This window comes from Microtus ochrogaster, linkage group LG5 (assembly GCF_000317375.1).
Source record: "Microtus ochrogaster isolate Prairie Vole_2 linkage group LG5, MicOch1.0, whole genome shotgun sequence".
NCBI classification, from domain to species: Eukaryota; Metazoa; Chordata; class Mammalia; order Rodentia; family Cricetidae; genus Microtus; species Microtus ochrogaster.
The window spans coordinates 53731497-53746085 of record NC_022031.1 but is presented as its reverse complement, the minus strand read 5'-3'; the positions used below and the strand labels follow the sequence as shown (position 1 = coordinate 53746085).

The following is a 14589-nucleotide window of genomic DNA, read 5'->3' as shown; positions in this document are numbered from 1 at the left end:
GAAGAATTAGAAGTTGTTATAAAAAACCTCCCTACCAAAAGAAGCCCAGGTCCAGATGCTTTCAATGCAGAATTCTACCAGAACTTCCAAGAAGACCTAATACCTATACTCCTTAATGTATTTCACAATATAGAAACAGAAAAGTCATTGCCGAATTTTAGGAATCTTTTAAAGGTTGGAAGCAAATTAAGATTTAAGATTAGTAACCAAGGTGTAATCATTTACTTAGGATTGCTTTTGTTTACTTGCCCATTCTTATCTCTGCTGCCTTGTCAGCAACTCCTAAAAGATGAGCAAATTTTGACTGAATGAAACAAGTCAGTTCAGAATTACATACGTTTCCTTTGTCTGGAGAATTCATTTTAGCTTCACTTTTATTCATTGAGTATCAAAATAAGCCAAAAATTTATGTTATGGAAAGTAAAACTTTCCATCTAAAGTCAGCTGGTATGTGCTTCCTCTTCAGTTTTAGGGGTAGAAAAGCTGAATTTTAAAGTGCCTGAGAAGAACATTGGTTTCATAGATGCTTGTGGAAGCCCTGATAACACCATAGGGCCACGTTCCTTGCTGTCATCAGCCATGTTACTTAACATGCCTATACTTTCATAGTTTACTTTTCAGTCCTAAGGACAGGATTCACATGGAAATAGATTTCCCATTATCATGGGTTTCTGGGAAGTAAATAGCCTAAGTATAATATTTGATAGATAGATTGTGATTATGTTTGTAATTGTTTTTAAAAATTCTCTTTTCAATTTTTAAGTTCTGCTCTTGAATCAGCCAGAGAAGATTCTTCAAGCTTAGTTGCTGAACTTCAAGAGAAGCTTCAGGAAGAAAAAGCTAAGTTTCTAGAACAGCTTGAAGAACAAGAAAAAAGAAAGAATGAAGAAATGCAGAATGTCCGAACATCTTTGATTGCTGAACAACAGGTGTGTTTCAGAGTTGAGGAAGCAGGATAGAAGCCAGCCAAGCTAGTTCTCTGTGCAGCTGAGGAGGGTTCTTAGATGTTAGTTTGTTTCTATTACTTGGTTTTCTTAATTTTTCTTTGATTTTCTTAATAATAAAAGCATTTATTTAGAAGGAAAACTTAACAGTGATTTGTCACATGACTGTAGCTAGCAGACTTTGTAAGAATTTTCAGCTCAGGCTGACATGGAATCTCTGCTTTTGAGCATGTGAACTTAGAGCTTCTTTGGCACAACTCATTCTACATGTAATTGACTAGGCTCTTTCTCTGCAAATTCTCACTGTGTTCTTTCATAAGCACATACTCAAAAAATATAAATAAAATAAAAGAGCATACTGGATTTCATATTCCCATAATGGATTAGGGGCTGATTTAACTGAATCAGTTTAATTGATTTAACTGAAAAAAATGTGAGCTAACAACTATCTGAATTATCTTAAGTTAAAAATTGTGTTTTAAAAAAATGCTAGAGATGACTTCTAAGATATCTAACAATTTCAAATAAAGGCCAATTGGTTCTTAATCTCACTACTCCTTTTTATGTAAATTTGCTTATTATAAATTTTGATTATCATCTTAATCCATTTCATATTACAGAAATAGAAAAGTTTTCAAAATGGTTAATATGCTTTTATATGCATTAATTTTCTACATATTAACATTTAATAGTACTAAGCTACATTTTTTTAATTTTTATTTTTGATTTTTTTCAGACAGGGTTTCTCTGTGTAACAACCCTGGCTGTCCTGGAATTCACTCTGTAGCCACACTGCCCTCAAACTCACAAAGATCTGCCTGTCTCTGCCTCCCAAGTTAATGTCTCCTGACCCTAAACTATTAATTATTAATGTTTCCTTTTTAGAGGTTTTTCAGTGTCTCCCTTGCCTGAAATCATAATTTAGTTTGTTCTTTACTAGTAGATATTGTCTAAAGCAATCAGTTAAATCTCTGTGTTGCCATTAATGGATTCCTGAAAGTGGGAGGCAAGGAGGTCTGCAAAGCTGATAAAAGAGTTAGGGTAGGTTGTTCTCTCGTGTGTCTTCTATTTTAGGAAGACTTTAATGAGCTCTTATAAACAAATTCAACCTCTTTTGTAAATGAAACTGTAATTAAAATTGCCAGTTATAAGAGCCCTCTAAGCAATTGGGTATGTGAACATCTTTGCAGTGAGAAATGGTGAAACCTTGGGATTAATAAGTCTCGTTACTGTACGGGTCCAGAGGCCATCGCAAAAGTAAGACCGAAAGAGAATTCATGCTAGTGTGGTAATCGTGAGTTAGCCAAAGATCAAAGATATCAGAAAAAGGAAAATTACCCAAAGAAAAAGTCATGCATGCAACAGCACTCTTTATGTTGTGCATCCTTTTACTATTTTCCCTAAAATATCAAGCATTTGCTAATACCTTTCTTCTAATAGTACAGGCAAAATGAGAAAATAAAACTTGTTTTCAAGATACTAAGTCTGAACCAAGAAAATATAACCTTTATTGGAATACATACCACTAGCTTTGTTGTGTGACTCCATAATATACCTCAGAAAAGATTACCTGCAACCTTTTTTCATAGCATTGGCTGCTAAGTGTGTGAAGCTGATTGACTCTTACTGTTGTTTCAGACCAATTTTAACACTGTTTTAACAAGAGAGAAAATGAGGAAAGAAAACATAATAAATGATCTCAGTGATAAATTAAAAAGTACAATGCAGCAACAAGAGCGTGATAAAGGTTAGTGGTGTCTTAAAATATGATTTTAAAAATTTTTTGTAAAGCACTTATTTATTATTAAGTAATGCTTCTTTAACTTGGGGTCTTAGATTTGATAGAGTCCCTTTCTGAAGACCGAGCTCGTTTGCTTGAAGAGAAGAAGAAGCTTGAAGAGGAAGTGAGCAAATTGCGCACCAGCAGTTTCCTTCCCTCGGCCTCTGCAGCTGCTGCCCCAGAGCTCTATGGGGCCTGTGCACCTGAGCTGCCTGGGGAGACAGAGAGAGCAGCCACGGAGATAGCTGATGAAGGAAGGGTGGATTCAGCGATGGAGACAAGCATGATGTCTGTCCAGTAAGCAGCTCTGTCTTCCACTGTGTTCATCATGGCCACACTGGGCCTGAGCCTGCTGTCACAGGCAGCTAATCTCAGCCTTGAAGGATGCCAAGGCAGGCAGATCACAGGGGAAAGCTCCACGTTCAAGGCCACAGTACACAGTTTAGTTGAGGCTCTGTTTTAAAATTACAGAACAAACAAAAAAGGAAATATTCTCTAATATTTTTTGTTTTGTGATAATGGGGTTTATTTGTTTAAAAGCTCTGGCTTTGCAAACCAGGCTGGCCTTGAACTCAGAGATCCACCTGCCTCTTTACCTTACTAATTGTTCTCAGCCCATGTAAAAGTGTGATTTTAAAAAGGACAAAGTAAAAGACACTAAGAGAGTGTTGAAATTAGAAGTCATAAATGATACAAATTAATCCAGAGTGGAAACAACCTGCAGGGGGAAATAAACCTAACTATATATACAGGAGAGGCAGTTAAAACAATGTAGAAAGCTCAGTGTAAGGCCAGGCACATGAGAGCATTTATCTAGTATTCCCAGTGTGATGGTGGTGGCATGGGGGACAGAGACTGGCAGATCTTGAGCTCATTGGCCAGCAGAATTATTGAACTCCAGGGTCAATGAGAAAAGTCAAAAAATGGTAGCAAGCCCTCTCAATGAAGACTCCAATGCTGACCTGTGGTCTTCATACAGACGCACACACACACACATGCATAGACAATAAGGTACAGTCCCCATAATATTTGCAGAGAGTTATATTGCATCATATATATTTCTTTGGAAATGAATTGAGTGAGATAAAAACATATTTAATATCTGGGAAAGTATGGATTTTTGAAGAAATTATATAAAAAGGTATACAAAGTTTTGCTTATTATTTTAGGAAGTATCTGAGTTTACATACAGATTAATAGCTATTCTGATCTATATGGGTTACTTTTGAAAAATTTAGTACAAGTTCTTATTCTACTAAAGTTATCTGAATTGGTAGTAGTATTTAAGTTTCTAATTTTTTTTATTTTTTTTAAACTGGGTTACTTCAGACTGTCCTGGCACTGTGTAAACCAGGCTGACCTTGAACTCACAGAAATTCACCTGTTTGCCTCCTGCATTACCACACCTGGCTAAACTTCTAAAATTCTGTTTGTCTAATTCAAAGTTTTAAAGTTCTTAAACTTTATTAACAAATATCCTCCCACTTTCAGAGAAAACACGCTATCCGAAGAGAAGCAGAGGATCATGCTTCTAGAGCGGGTGAGCAGACATTCTGTACAGTGCTTGTCTAATATGACGACAAGTACAAAATAAAAACACTCAAATGCTTTTCTTTCTGAGACCAGTACATTTTGAGGTGCTGTATGAATTAAATATTTTGTTATTGTCTTTTGTCATTTGTTCTCCATTAACAGTTAGCAATTGGGTCAGTGAATGTCATCTATAGAGTCAGAAAAGAGCATACATTTTATTAATGACAGCCCAGGAATCAACAGTGATTAACCAATAGATTAAGAATTTCATTACATTTGCTTTTTAAAAAAGATTTTCTTTTTTGATATTAGCAAGAATATAAGAAAATAAATATTCAAGTAATAAAGTTTTTAATAAATATTAATTAAAGCAAAGAAGACAAGTTGGCAGTAAGGGAATTCCAGTTGCAAACAAAATTGTATATACAAACTCACAGAAACACATAGACATGAATACCATAAATAAAAAGATAAAAAATTGGACAATTTTTATGAATCAAAAGTGCTTTGAAAAGAGCACGAACTCTCCATGACTAGTTTCATTCTTGGCATCATAAAGTTTCTTACCAGTGTCTTCATTCTTTACAAGCTTAGATGTGTGACAGTATCCCAAAGTCAGGCCGTCTCATCTTATTCAAATGATTAGGCCATCTTTCCTTTTTGTTTAGCTTAGAATCACACAGCATGTAGTAATACACTGTAATGCAGGCTCCACCTCTGAACTAGAGAATCTTTTCTGACAAGTGCAGATATTATTGTGTGTTTAAAATTCCACAGCTAATGACAAAATTTGAAAACTTGAGAAAGCAAGTCTTGGGACAGTGTAGCCAGTGTTGTCATTCTCATAAAGTGATTAGTGATGAGAACAGTTAAAGTCTCTGGACATACATACACACAGTGTAAAGATGAGAGCCTTGCTAGCTGTTCCGGGTAAACCATGGCTCTCTCTCTCGCTCTCTCTCCCTGCAGACGTTGCAGCTGAAAGAAGAAGAAAACAAGCGGTTAAATCAGAGGCTGGTAAGAGTCTCTGGTTATGTCTTTTTCAAAACTGTTTTTTTAAATGTATTTTATTATTATGTATACAGTGTTCTGCCTGCCTGTATGCCCACGGGTCAGAAGAGGGTACCAGATCTTATTACAGATGGTTGTGAGTCACCATGTAGTTGCTGGGAATTGAACTCAGGGCCTCTGGAGAGTGCTCTTGACCTTTGAGCCATCTCTCCAGCCCCCAGTTTCTATAAAGTTATAGACATCTTCCACCAATTTTTAAAACACACTTAAAACAGGAAGGGAGCATATGTGCCACCATGGTTTGAGTACAGAAATCAGAGGACAACTTCACAAAATACGTTCTGTGACCATTGGGCTTCGGGGTTGAACTCAGGTCATCAGGCTTAGGGGCAAGTGCCTTCAACCTGCTATGCCGTCTTGCCAGCCCAGAATGTATATTATTAACTCATACTAGTGTTTGTAAAGCCATTTGGACATTGGCCCTCACTGGCTCTCAGTAGATGAAGTCAGGTCAGAGTAATACTTGGTTGTAGAATTACACCATAGATGTATGTATGAATATTTTGCCCACATTTCTGTATGTGTACCTTGTGTGTGCCTGTGGTAGTTGTGACCCATCATGTAGATGTTGACACTGAACCCACGTCCTCTGGAAAAGCAATCAGTGCTCTTCACTGAGCCATCTCTCCAGCGCCATCCTGTTTTTCTTGACTTGAAAATAATCCTCGTGGAAATTTAACCAAGTAGACCTTACTAGAATATTTAGAGGGGGAAATGAAAAATAATATAGTAATTTATTTAAGAAAACTATATTTCTTGAAGTTCCTTATTTGTGTTTGTGATCTTTGTGCATATAGTTGAATGAATTAGGAGTGCTTTTTAACATTTATATTTACTCTGATGAATCTTGTATGTGAAGATAGCTAGATATGCCCTTGTGACTTTTAATTCCTCTGGCAGCCCACTGTAGAGACAATCATATTTTACTTTATTTCCCCCTAAATCAGATTGTGTTCCTTGCACTTAAAACAATTTTTTATACATATCACAATACATAATGGTTGTACAAGGTTAACTTTTAGAAGTTGGTTCTCTCCTTCCACCATGGTCCCAAGGCTTATGCTACAAGCTCTTTTACCAATTAACCATTTCTACTGGCCCCTGAAATTGATTATTGTAATAGGTAACAGTGAGCCCACTGTAGTGACACATACCATTAATTCCAGCACTCAGAAGGCAGAGGGAGGCAAATCTCTGAGTCGTGGGCCAGCCTAGTTTACATAGAAAGTGTCCCTTCACCTGGGGCTATAAGAAAGAAGCTGTCTCAGAAACAATTAACTATCCATGTAATCCCTGTGCTCGGGAGGCAGGTGTATCTCTGTGAGTTCCAGGACAGCTAGGGCTACACAGAGAATCTCTGTGATATGTCAAGAAACAAAAGTAAATGTAGTAGTGAAGCATATCCTCTCTTTTCCTTTGTTTTTGAGACAGCATCTTTCTAGTTGCATGCAGTGCATAGTCCTAGCTCCAGAGTTTAGTAATTCCAGCAAGGCTTTTACCACCATTGACAGGCTCTCTTTTTTTTTCTTTTGCCAATATACAAACAACAAAAATTAGATGTTCTATACCTATAGACTACAAATTAAGGTAAAAATTAATACATTTTTTAATATAGTGTCCCTAAGGGAAAATAAGCCCCATTTGGCCGAGATTTTTACTAATATTTTGTTGTTTTGTTTTCATAGGACAATAGGGTTTAAGAACCATTTTTAAGCTGCTTTGTTCTAGCATGTAGGATAGTAGTAACAAGAGAAACAGATACTCCCACATGACCCAGAGAGCTAGCACATGCATCCATACCTGGTTTCTAGAGAAGTGTGCTTTCCCACTATCTCCACACAGAAGTACTTATATGTTGTTCTCTACGCTCAGAGCCTTATTTAGAGAGTGAACCTGTGTAAGACTGAACTTCACTGGTAGAATGTATGTCATTTGTCTGGTTAATTTTATCAAATCTCTGCAAGATGTGAGGCCTTCCTAGTCAGTAAACTTCCTCGTTCTCTAAGCTCTGCTCTCTACCAGATAGTATTTGGAAGGGGATGAATGAAGTTGGTACACCAAGTTTAGATTTCATTGCTGACTTATTCCTGAATGTAAATATTACTTAAGTGGGGTCTTTTCCGCTTGAACGTTTCTGGGGGGTGTGGTATTTTAGATGTGTGCAGCTCATGTGTGATTCCTTCTTTTGTCCCAGATGTCTCAGAGCATGTCCTCAGTGTCTTCAAGGCATTCTGAAAAAATAGCCATTCGAGAGTAAGTATTTAATTTTTATTTTGTGAGTTTTGAATCAAATTATTAGTTAATGAAGACATTGTCATCACAATGATCATTTAGACCATGCTGGTGCCTTGTGTAAAAGCTCATTGGAAAACAAGGGTTTTCACAATTATCCTGGAGCCCTGCGCACTGTGTTCTGGGTCATTAGCGTTGTGTCATTGACATAAAATGCTTGCAGCATTTCTTGTACTGGCTAATACCTGAGCTGCCATCTACTCTGAAAAAAAACTTCCTTAGTCCTCGTTTGACATTATAGCTTATCTGGTACAAATTAATCTAACCTGTTGAAGTAGTTGTTTCTCCTGTGGGTTATCTGGCAGGAGCTTCAGAGTAATAAAGAAAAGCAGCACAGCTGCTCGTGAAGCCTGGCCTGTTGTTCAAGAATTGCTGAAGTTTTAAACATTTATTTGGTTTTTTTACAAGGTAGCCCAGGCTGGTGTGACCCACACACACCATCTTCTTGAATTGTTGCCTCAGATGTTAGGATGAAAGGAGTGGATCCTAGGGCCCAGCTTCTGAATTAAATGTTTGTGAAGACCTTGATTGTACTTACAATAGATTTTTGTTGTTAATTGGTTTGAGATTTTTTGTTTGTTTACTTTTTTATGGTTCTTAGATATCTGTTCTGGCCCTGTTTTATCTTCTGTTAGTGATGAAATGTCAGGATGGCTCTCAGTACTTAATTAGCTGCACATCAAGTTATTGCTATTTAAAAGATGAGATGAGCTTAATATAACTGGCTCAGAAGCTTAATATTTAAGCTTTTACAGTTCACTCAAACAGTGCTTACCCCATCATCGCAGCAGTATTTCAGACTCTTCTTACACCATGCTTGTGTCATCGCCTGTCGCCTTAGTGCTGAGAAAGTGAAGGCCAGAGATAGTTGCCTGCAAGTCAAAGGCCAGCCTGGATCACATAGCAAGAGCCTGTCTCAAAAGAGAAGACTGGAGAGGTGGCTCAACCATAAAGGGCTATGCTCACAACAAGAAAAGGGAAGGAAAGAAAGCTTGATAACTGATTTGTCAGGTAGAGAACCTAACACAGAAGATTACCCTGACAACTAAAATCTGAGGCTCTCTAGAACCCATTAATATTTTGAGCACAATTTGACAGGTAGACACTAGTAAGTGAATGTAAGCAGTTGCAACTTCATTTTCATATGTTCTTTAAGGTTTATACTGAGACTTTCTGAGACCTACCTGAACACATGGACTTAATTCAGTTGCTTTTTCTTTTAGAATAAAGAGTGTCAGACTGTTTTCTTTGTATAAAATGAAAGATTACGGAGGGAAACTTATCCCGTGGCTAAATATTTCTCCTACCTGATAAAAATGTGGTCGTTTTTTCTTTTCTTTTCTTTCCTTTAATTAGATAATGAAAATTTTATTAAGAAAATTTTTGGTTTTTAAAAGTTTCTTGCTGTTGATTTGAACATCTGTACAATTAAATGCAAGGGACTTATGGGGACCTTCAAGTCATCCCAATGGGTGTACATCACAGGATGCATGTGAAGGTTAGGAAACAGTCTGCAGATTTCTCCCACCATTGGGTTCTAGGAACTGAGCTCAGGACATCAAATCTGTGAAAAGATTCCTTTGCCCATTGTGACAGCTTCCCACCCTCTCCAATCTCTTCTATTTTATTGTACAGTATTTGTGTGTGTCCTGTATGCGCATCCTATCTACTTTAAATTATCTCTAGATTGCTTGTAACACCTAATGCAAATGCAGTACTAATAGTTTTAACCTGTACCACTTGGTGTATTGACAAAGGGAAGTTGTGTGCGCATCTCCGTGGTCAGCAGACACTGACCTCTTTCCATAGCAGTTACACCTGGACAGCTGAATCCTGTGGCTATACAACCCACAGATTCAGAGCCAGCTGGATACTATGAAGTTTGTATCACATGTGATAAACTCTCTCTAGGACAGTAACCTTCCTCTCCTTAGTTTTCAGGTGGGAGATTTGGTTCTCATCATCCTAGATGAACGGCATGACAATTATGTGTTGTTTACTGTTAGTCCTACTTTGTATTTTCTGCATTCAGAGTCTCTTCCTGCCCTGGACCTCAAACCAGGTGAGGGAGGTAAGTGTCACATACAGTTCTAAAATATTAATCTTGAGTGGAGGATATATATAGCCTCATGTTGTGTATTATATACACAAAGTAAGTCATTTGGAGGAAATATTGTTCACTTTTTTTTTACAAAATCTGCATTAGTTACATAAGTTTTATGGACTTAATAAATCTTAATAAATCTAAAATTGATTGTAGTGCTCTCCAGCAGATCAACTGATCAAATGGTATACATATTCAAACATGATATAAGTAAGAATTCTCATGTTCATTCTGTTGACAATTAGCATATGGTTAATTTAATTTATTTCCTATGTACATTTCTAAACATGTAAATCTGGAAATGTGCACAGCTACTATAGTCCTGAAAGAAAGGGCTTGCCTCTCATTAGGTGTCCTGTACTGTCCACCATTCTTGGTCTCTCTGCACAGCAAGTCCACTTCAGGATTTAATTTGGTTTTTCATTATTAATTGCTTACTGAATCCCAATTGTTTTGACATTGCTGTGCTAGGCACTGTGGTTGCAGGTTCCAATCCACACTGAAGGACAGAAATCTGTTTTCACTTGAACCCTAGAATTGTTTTACCACTTTGAGAAGTAGAGGTCATCATAATAGTTCCTTCAGTAGGTGGCAGTGTCGAGTTAATTATTTGCTCATGATATCCACCTAGTTTGCTAGTGTTCCTTGAGGGGAGTATCACTTTTTGAGGGAGTAGCACCCGTATATTTGCATGTTGGAAAGTGCAACAGATTGTTTTTTTCAGTAAATAAAAAAGTTAGTTTTAGTAATTTCAATGCTATAGAATGTTCAATGGATATTGAATGTTCTTGAGAACACCATTACTATTTTGATTCTGCAGTTCTTTTTTTCCCATGAACTTTGAAGAGTAAATAAACAATTTATTCACTAGCTTCAGGTGCATCTCGACGACCCTGGGTCCTTGGAAAAGTAATGGAAAAGGAATATTGTCAAGCCAAAAAGGTAAAAACTATAGCTTTTAACTATAGTTATACCCTGTCATTATACCCTATAACCTAGGGATATTATTGTATGGAAATAGTTACTAGTATTTTGAGATTTTTTGCTAAGTTTAATTAGAGCTTGAGTTTTATTAAATTTAGCTTAAGCCAGAAATCTTGTAAGTATTGCTATTGTGTTTAGGTAGAAGAGATAGATTACAAACATTCCATTCACCTACAAAGCAGAACAGCTAGTGTAACTCATGTTGAAAGCACATTGCATAACTGCAAGCAAAAGTGAATTCTGTGTATAGAGTTAGTCTTTACTCATTGCTGTATGCTACCCCATTGGTGAAAGATGCTCTCAGAGTTGGAAGTTAAACTGAAATTAACAAGCCAGGATTGGTAGTACACTGTAATCATATCAATTAAGAAGCCATGGCAGAGACAGAAGGATCAATAGTTTTAAGCCATTCTGGGTTATGAATATATATGCCTGTAATCCTAACCTTTGGGAGTCTGCAAATTTGAAGCGAGTCTAATCAGCATAGTGAATGCAGGGCATCAAGGGTATATAGTAAGACTGCATTAGAGAGAGGAGGAGTTATAGCACCCCACCCTCCACGCCAATGTTAGTTACCTTACAAAAGAGCGTTATCCTTTGTAGTCTGTAGTAAAGATCCTACTTTACGGCCCTCCCCAATATTCTAGCAGTAAGCAGTGCGGTTGAAGGGGACTTGTATAAGTTGATTTAGTCATTCAATGATTTCATTTTTTTCTTTCCCTCCTAGGCACAAAACAGATTTAAAGTTCCTTTGGGGACAAAGTTTTACAGGGTGAAAGCTGTGTCATGGAATAAGAAAGTATAGCCACAGAAGAAATCTACATCTGATACCATTTTCTGATTTGTCCTCCAGTGCTAATAAATCACTCAAACAACTGGCCATCCTGTTTTTACAAAAGTCAACACAACAGTATACTTCATTGGTGATCTGCACATTTAAGTGGATACATCTTAAGAACAATAAATTCATCAAAATTCTTGGCTGAATCGAAATGGTTTTGTTTTGTTTCCACCCAAATAACTAGAAATGCGGACCAAACTAGTTAATTTCTTCAAGGGCGGAGTCTGCACTGTGGCTTGTGACTAGCCTCGTTAATTGCCTGTTAATAAACATTAGCTGATAGATACCAGTGTTGTCGTTACCAGCATCTGTTCTCTTGTGAACTCAAGAGTCCTTTCACTCTTTAACACGTACTTTATAAAATGTATAAATCCTTCCAAACTATTTAAAGAGGAGTGTTACTGCATGCAGATAATCATAATTTTGAGTTTGCCTCAGAAGACTGCTAACGCAAATTCTTTAATTTTTTAAAATGCCCTTTGATGTTTCAAAAAATAAATAACGGTGTAATTTGACTGACTTTAAGATCAACCATAAATGATGAGCAATCTTCAGAAGCATTCTCCAGACAGCCCATCGTTCTTCTGGGGAAGGAGAGTATGCACCGCTGAGATTTTCAAGTGCAGGACTCAGACGTCTCAGCATCTTAGAACTGTTTCAAATAATCATATTGATGAACTCATAAAGATATTCATTGTACATTAACATATAGAGGTCATTTAAATAACAAATTACTGTATTGTAAAGGACCTGTACAATTTTAAGACAATAAAGAATTGAAAGTGTAAATGTGTGTGCCTTTTGAAGGTTACATTTCTAATCTATTTGTGTGATTGCTGGGAAGGGTAAAAAATGTCTGTATCAAAGAGAAACGTGTTAATTATAAAAATATTGTTTGTATCATATGTAACAGTGAAGTGGTGCTCTCTGGAAGGGAACCCTGTAAAGTTGGGCTTTAGAAACTGGCACTGTGTTAATTGTGCTGAAGCAGCTGATTGATTGGAGAGAATGTCTTCAGGGTTATTGCTAGAGAGCAGTAAGAAATTCTTTTTCAGAAATATTTAATTTCTTCATAAAATAAGTTGGATATTTTTATAAGTATGTAATCTAATAGAACGAAAATAGAATAAACATAGTGTATAGAATACTGAATTTGACAACATTACTGAATAAATGAACAAATGATTTCATACGTTTCTATTCAATCCTTCCATGACATCTTTATGGAGTAACTACAAGTATATCAGAAATGACTATTTTCTTTTTAACAATTGTGTTTGTGTCTGAGTCTCAGGCCTTTTTACTTAATACTCTTCAGATTTAATATATGGTATTATGCTGTAGAATTATTGGAATCATCGCTGTAACACACTAAATTTCTCCTCAATACTGATCTTAATGTTAGTTGTGGTTGTTGATTATTTTTGTTATATGGTGCATTCACATTCATCTTGTCAGTGTTCACACATCTCATAATAAAATGAAAGCTGAGATAATTTTGTTAGAAGAGAAACAAAACATTCCCAAGAAGCTAAATTCATTTGAGTCTTAGTTTTGTACAATTCGAAGCAATATGAGCTTTGGAACTAGAATGCGTAACTTTCAGTCTCATGTGACTTCCATAAACTTGCTCCTCATTTGTGCCATGTTTAAAACAGGGTAATGGAACCTACATAATGTAGTTTGCACTTTTAATGCAAATTATAAATATTAGTGATTTAAGCAGTTTTAGGAATGTTCAATACTCAACAAATTTTAACTAATATAAAAGTTTCTTTATACGGACAGTACTGTCATGTGGCAAAAGAAATGTAGCTTTGGTGGGGCCAGAGTCAGTTTCAGCATCTCAGGAGGCTGAGGTTGGAGTGCTTGAGCAAAAGGAAGAGCCCATCTAAAGAGTAGGTGGGAAAAAGCTTTTTACCATAAACTTTTTGGTTTTCCCAGACAAGCTTTCTCTGTGCAACCCTGGCTGTCCAGGAGCTTGACTTTTTAGATAAGGGTGTCAGATAGTGTTGGCACATGCCTTTAATCCCAGTCCTTGGAAGGAAGAAAGAGGCAGACAGATCCCTGAGTTCAAGACCAACTTGTCAACATAGCCAGGGCTTCACAGAGAAAAATGCATGTTATATGTGACAGCAATTTGTAATAATAAAAGGACTATATTTGACTGACTCGTGCCTATAAATCAAGCATCTCAAAACATCTGAAGAGGATCCAAAATTTAAAGCCAACCTGGGCTCTAAGACTCTGTCTCCTAGAAAAATAAATGCAGTGTACAGAACTCTTACAGTTGTACTGTTTTGAAATAGTGAATAAGGTATCTGAGAGGCTTCATCCAGTGACTGATGAAAACATGCAAACTCACAGCCAAAAATTAGGATGAACCCAGCGAATCCTGCAGAAGGGTGGAAGGATTGTAGGAGTCAGAGGGGTCAAGGACAACACAAAACCCACAGTATCAACTAACCTTGGCTTACAGGGGATCACAGACTGAACCAACAACCTGCAGTCTGTGGAGCCTGCAGGGGAATTGCCTAGACCCTTTGCATATATGCTAGAGTTGAGTGCTTTGGTCTTCTTATAGGACCCCTAACAGTGGGAGCAGGGGCTGTCTCTGATGCTAAACTGGATTTAGGATCCTCTTCATCATACTGTGTTGCCTTGCCCAGCCTTAATATAAGGGAAGGTGTTTAGTCTTATTGCATCGTGATATACCATATTATGTTATCCTTGAAGGAACTTTCCTGAACAGAAGTGGGAAAGGAGTGGATTGGGATGTGGGGAAGGGTGGAACTGAGTGGAGGGAGGGAAAGTATGGCCTGGATGTAAGATAAATGACAACAAACAAGGTATAAAAGATTTTTAAAAAATAGCCTCTAATTTTTCATAGTTTACTTTTGCTTTTGAAACAGGAACTCTTTATATCCCCAGCTGTCCTGTAACTCACATGTAAACCAGGCTGGCCTCAGACTCAAAGGTTCACCTGCCTTCCAAATGCTGGGCTTCATGCCTGGATAATGTGAATTTCTATGTCCCCTTC

At 37.0% G+C, this 14589-nt stretch overlaps 1 protein-coding gene across 2 annotated transcripts in view; it reads left to right on the top strand.

Annotated features, from left to right (window-relative positions):
- The window catches only part of Rb1cc1 (RB1 inducible coiled-coil 1), a 66756-nt gene extending 54019 nt beyond the window's left edge, over positions 1–12737 (top strand). For both annotated transcript variants that reach the window (XM_005362244.2, XM_026786581.1), the window contains 9 exons: positions 764–929; positions 2583–2691; positions 2781–3021; positions 4216–4264; positions 5227–5274; positions 7523–7581; positions 9555–9691; positions 10596–10666; positions 11436–12737. In XM_005362244.2, the coding sequence (XP_005362301.1) occupies positions 764–929; positions 2583–2691; positions 2781–3021; positions 4216–4264; positions 5227–5274; positions 7523–7581; positions 9555–9691; positions 10596–10666; positions 11436–11513 (958 nt within the window). In that variant the 3' untranslated portion in view covers positions 11514–12737. The remainder of the gene's footprint in view (positions 1–763; positions 930–2582; positions 2692–2780; positions 3022–4215; positions 4265–5226; positions 5275–7522; positions 7582–9554; positions 9692–10595; positions 10667–11435) is intronic.
- The last annotated feature ends 1852 nt before the right edge of the window (positions 12738–14589 follow it).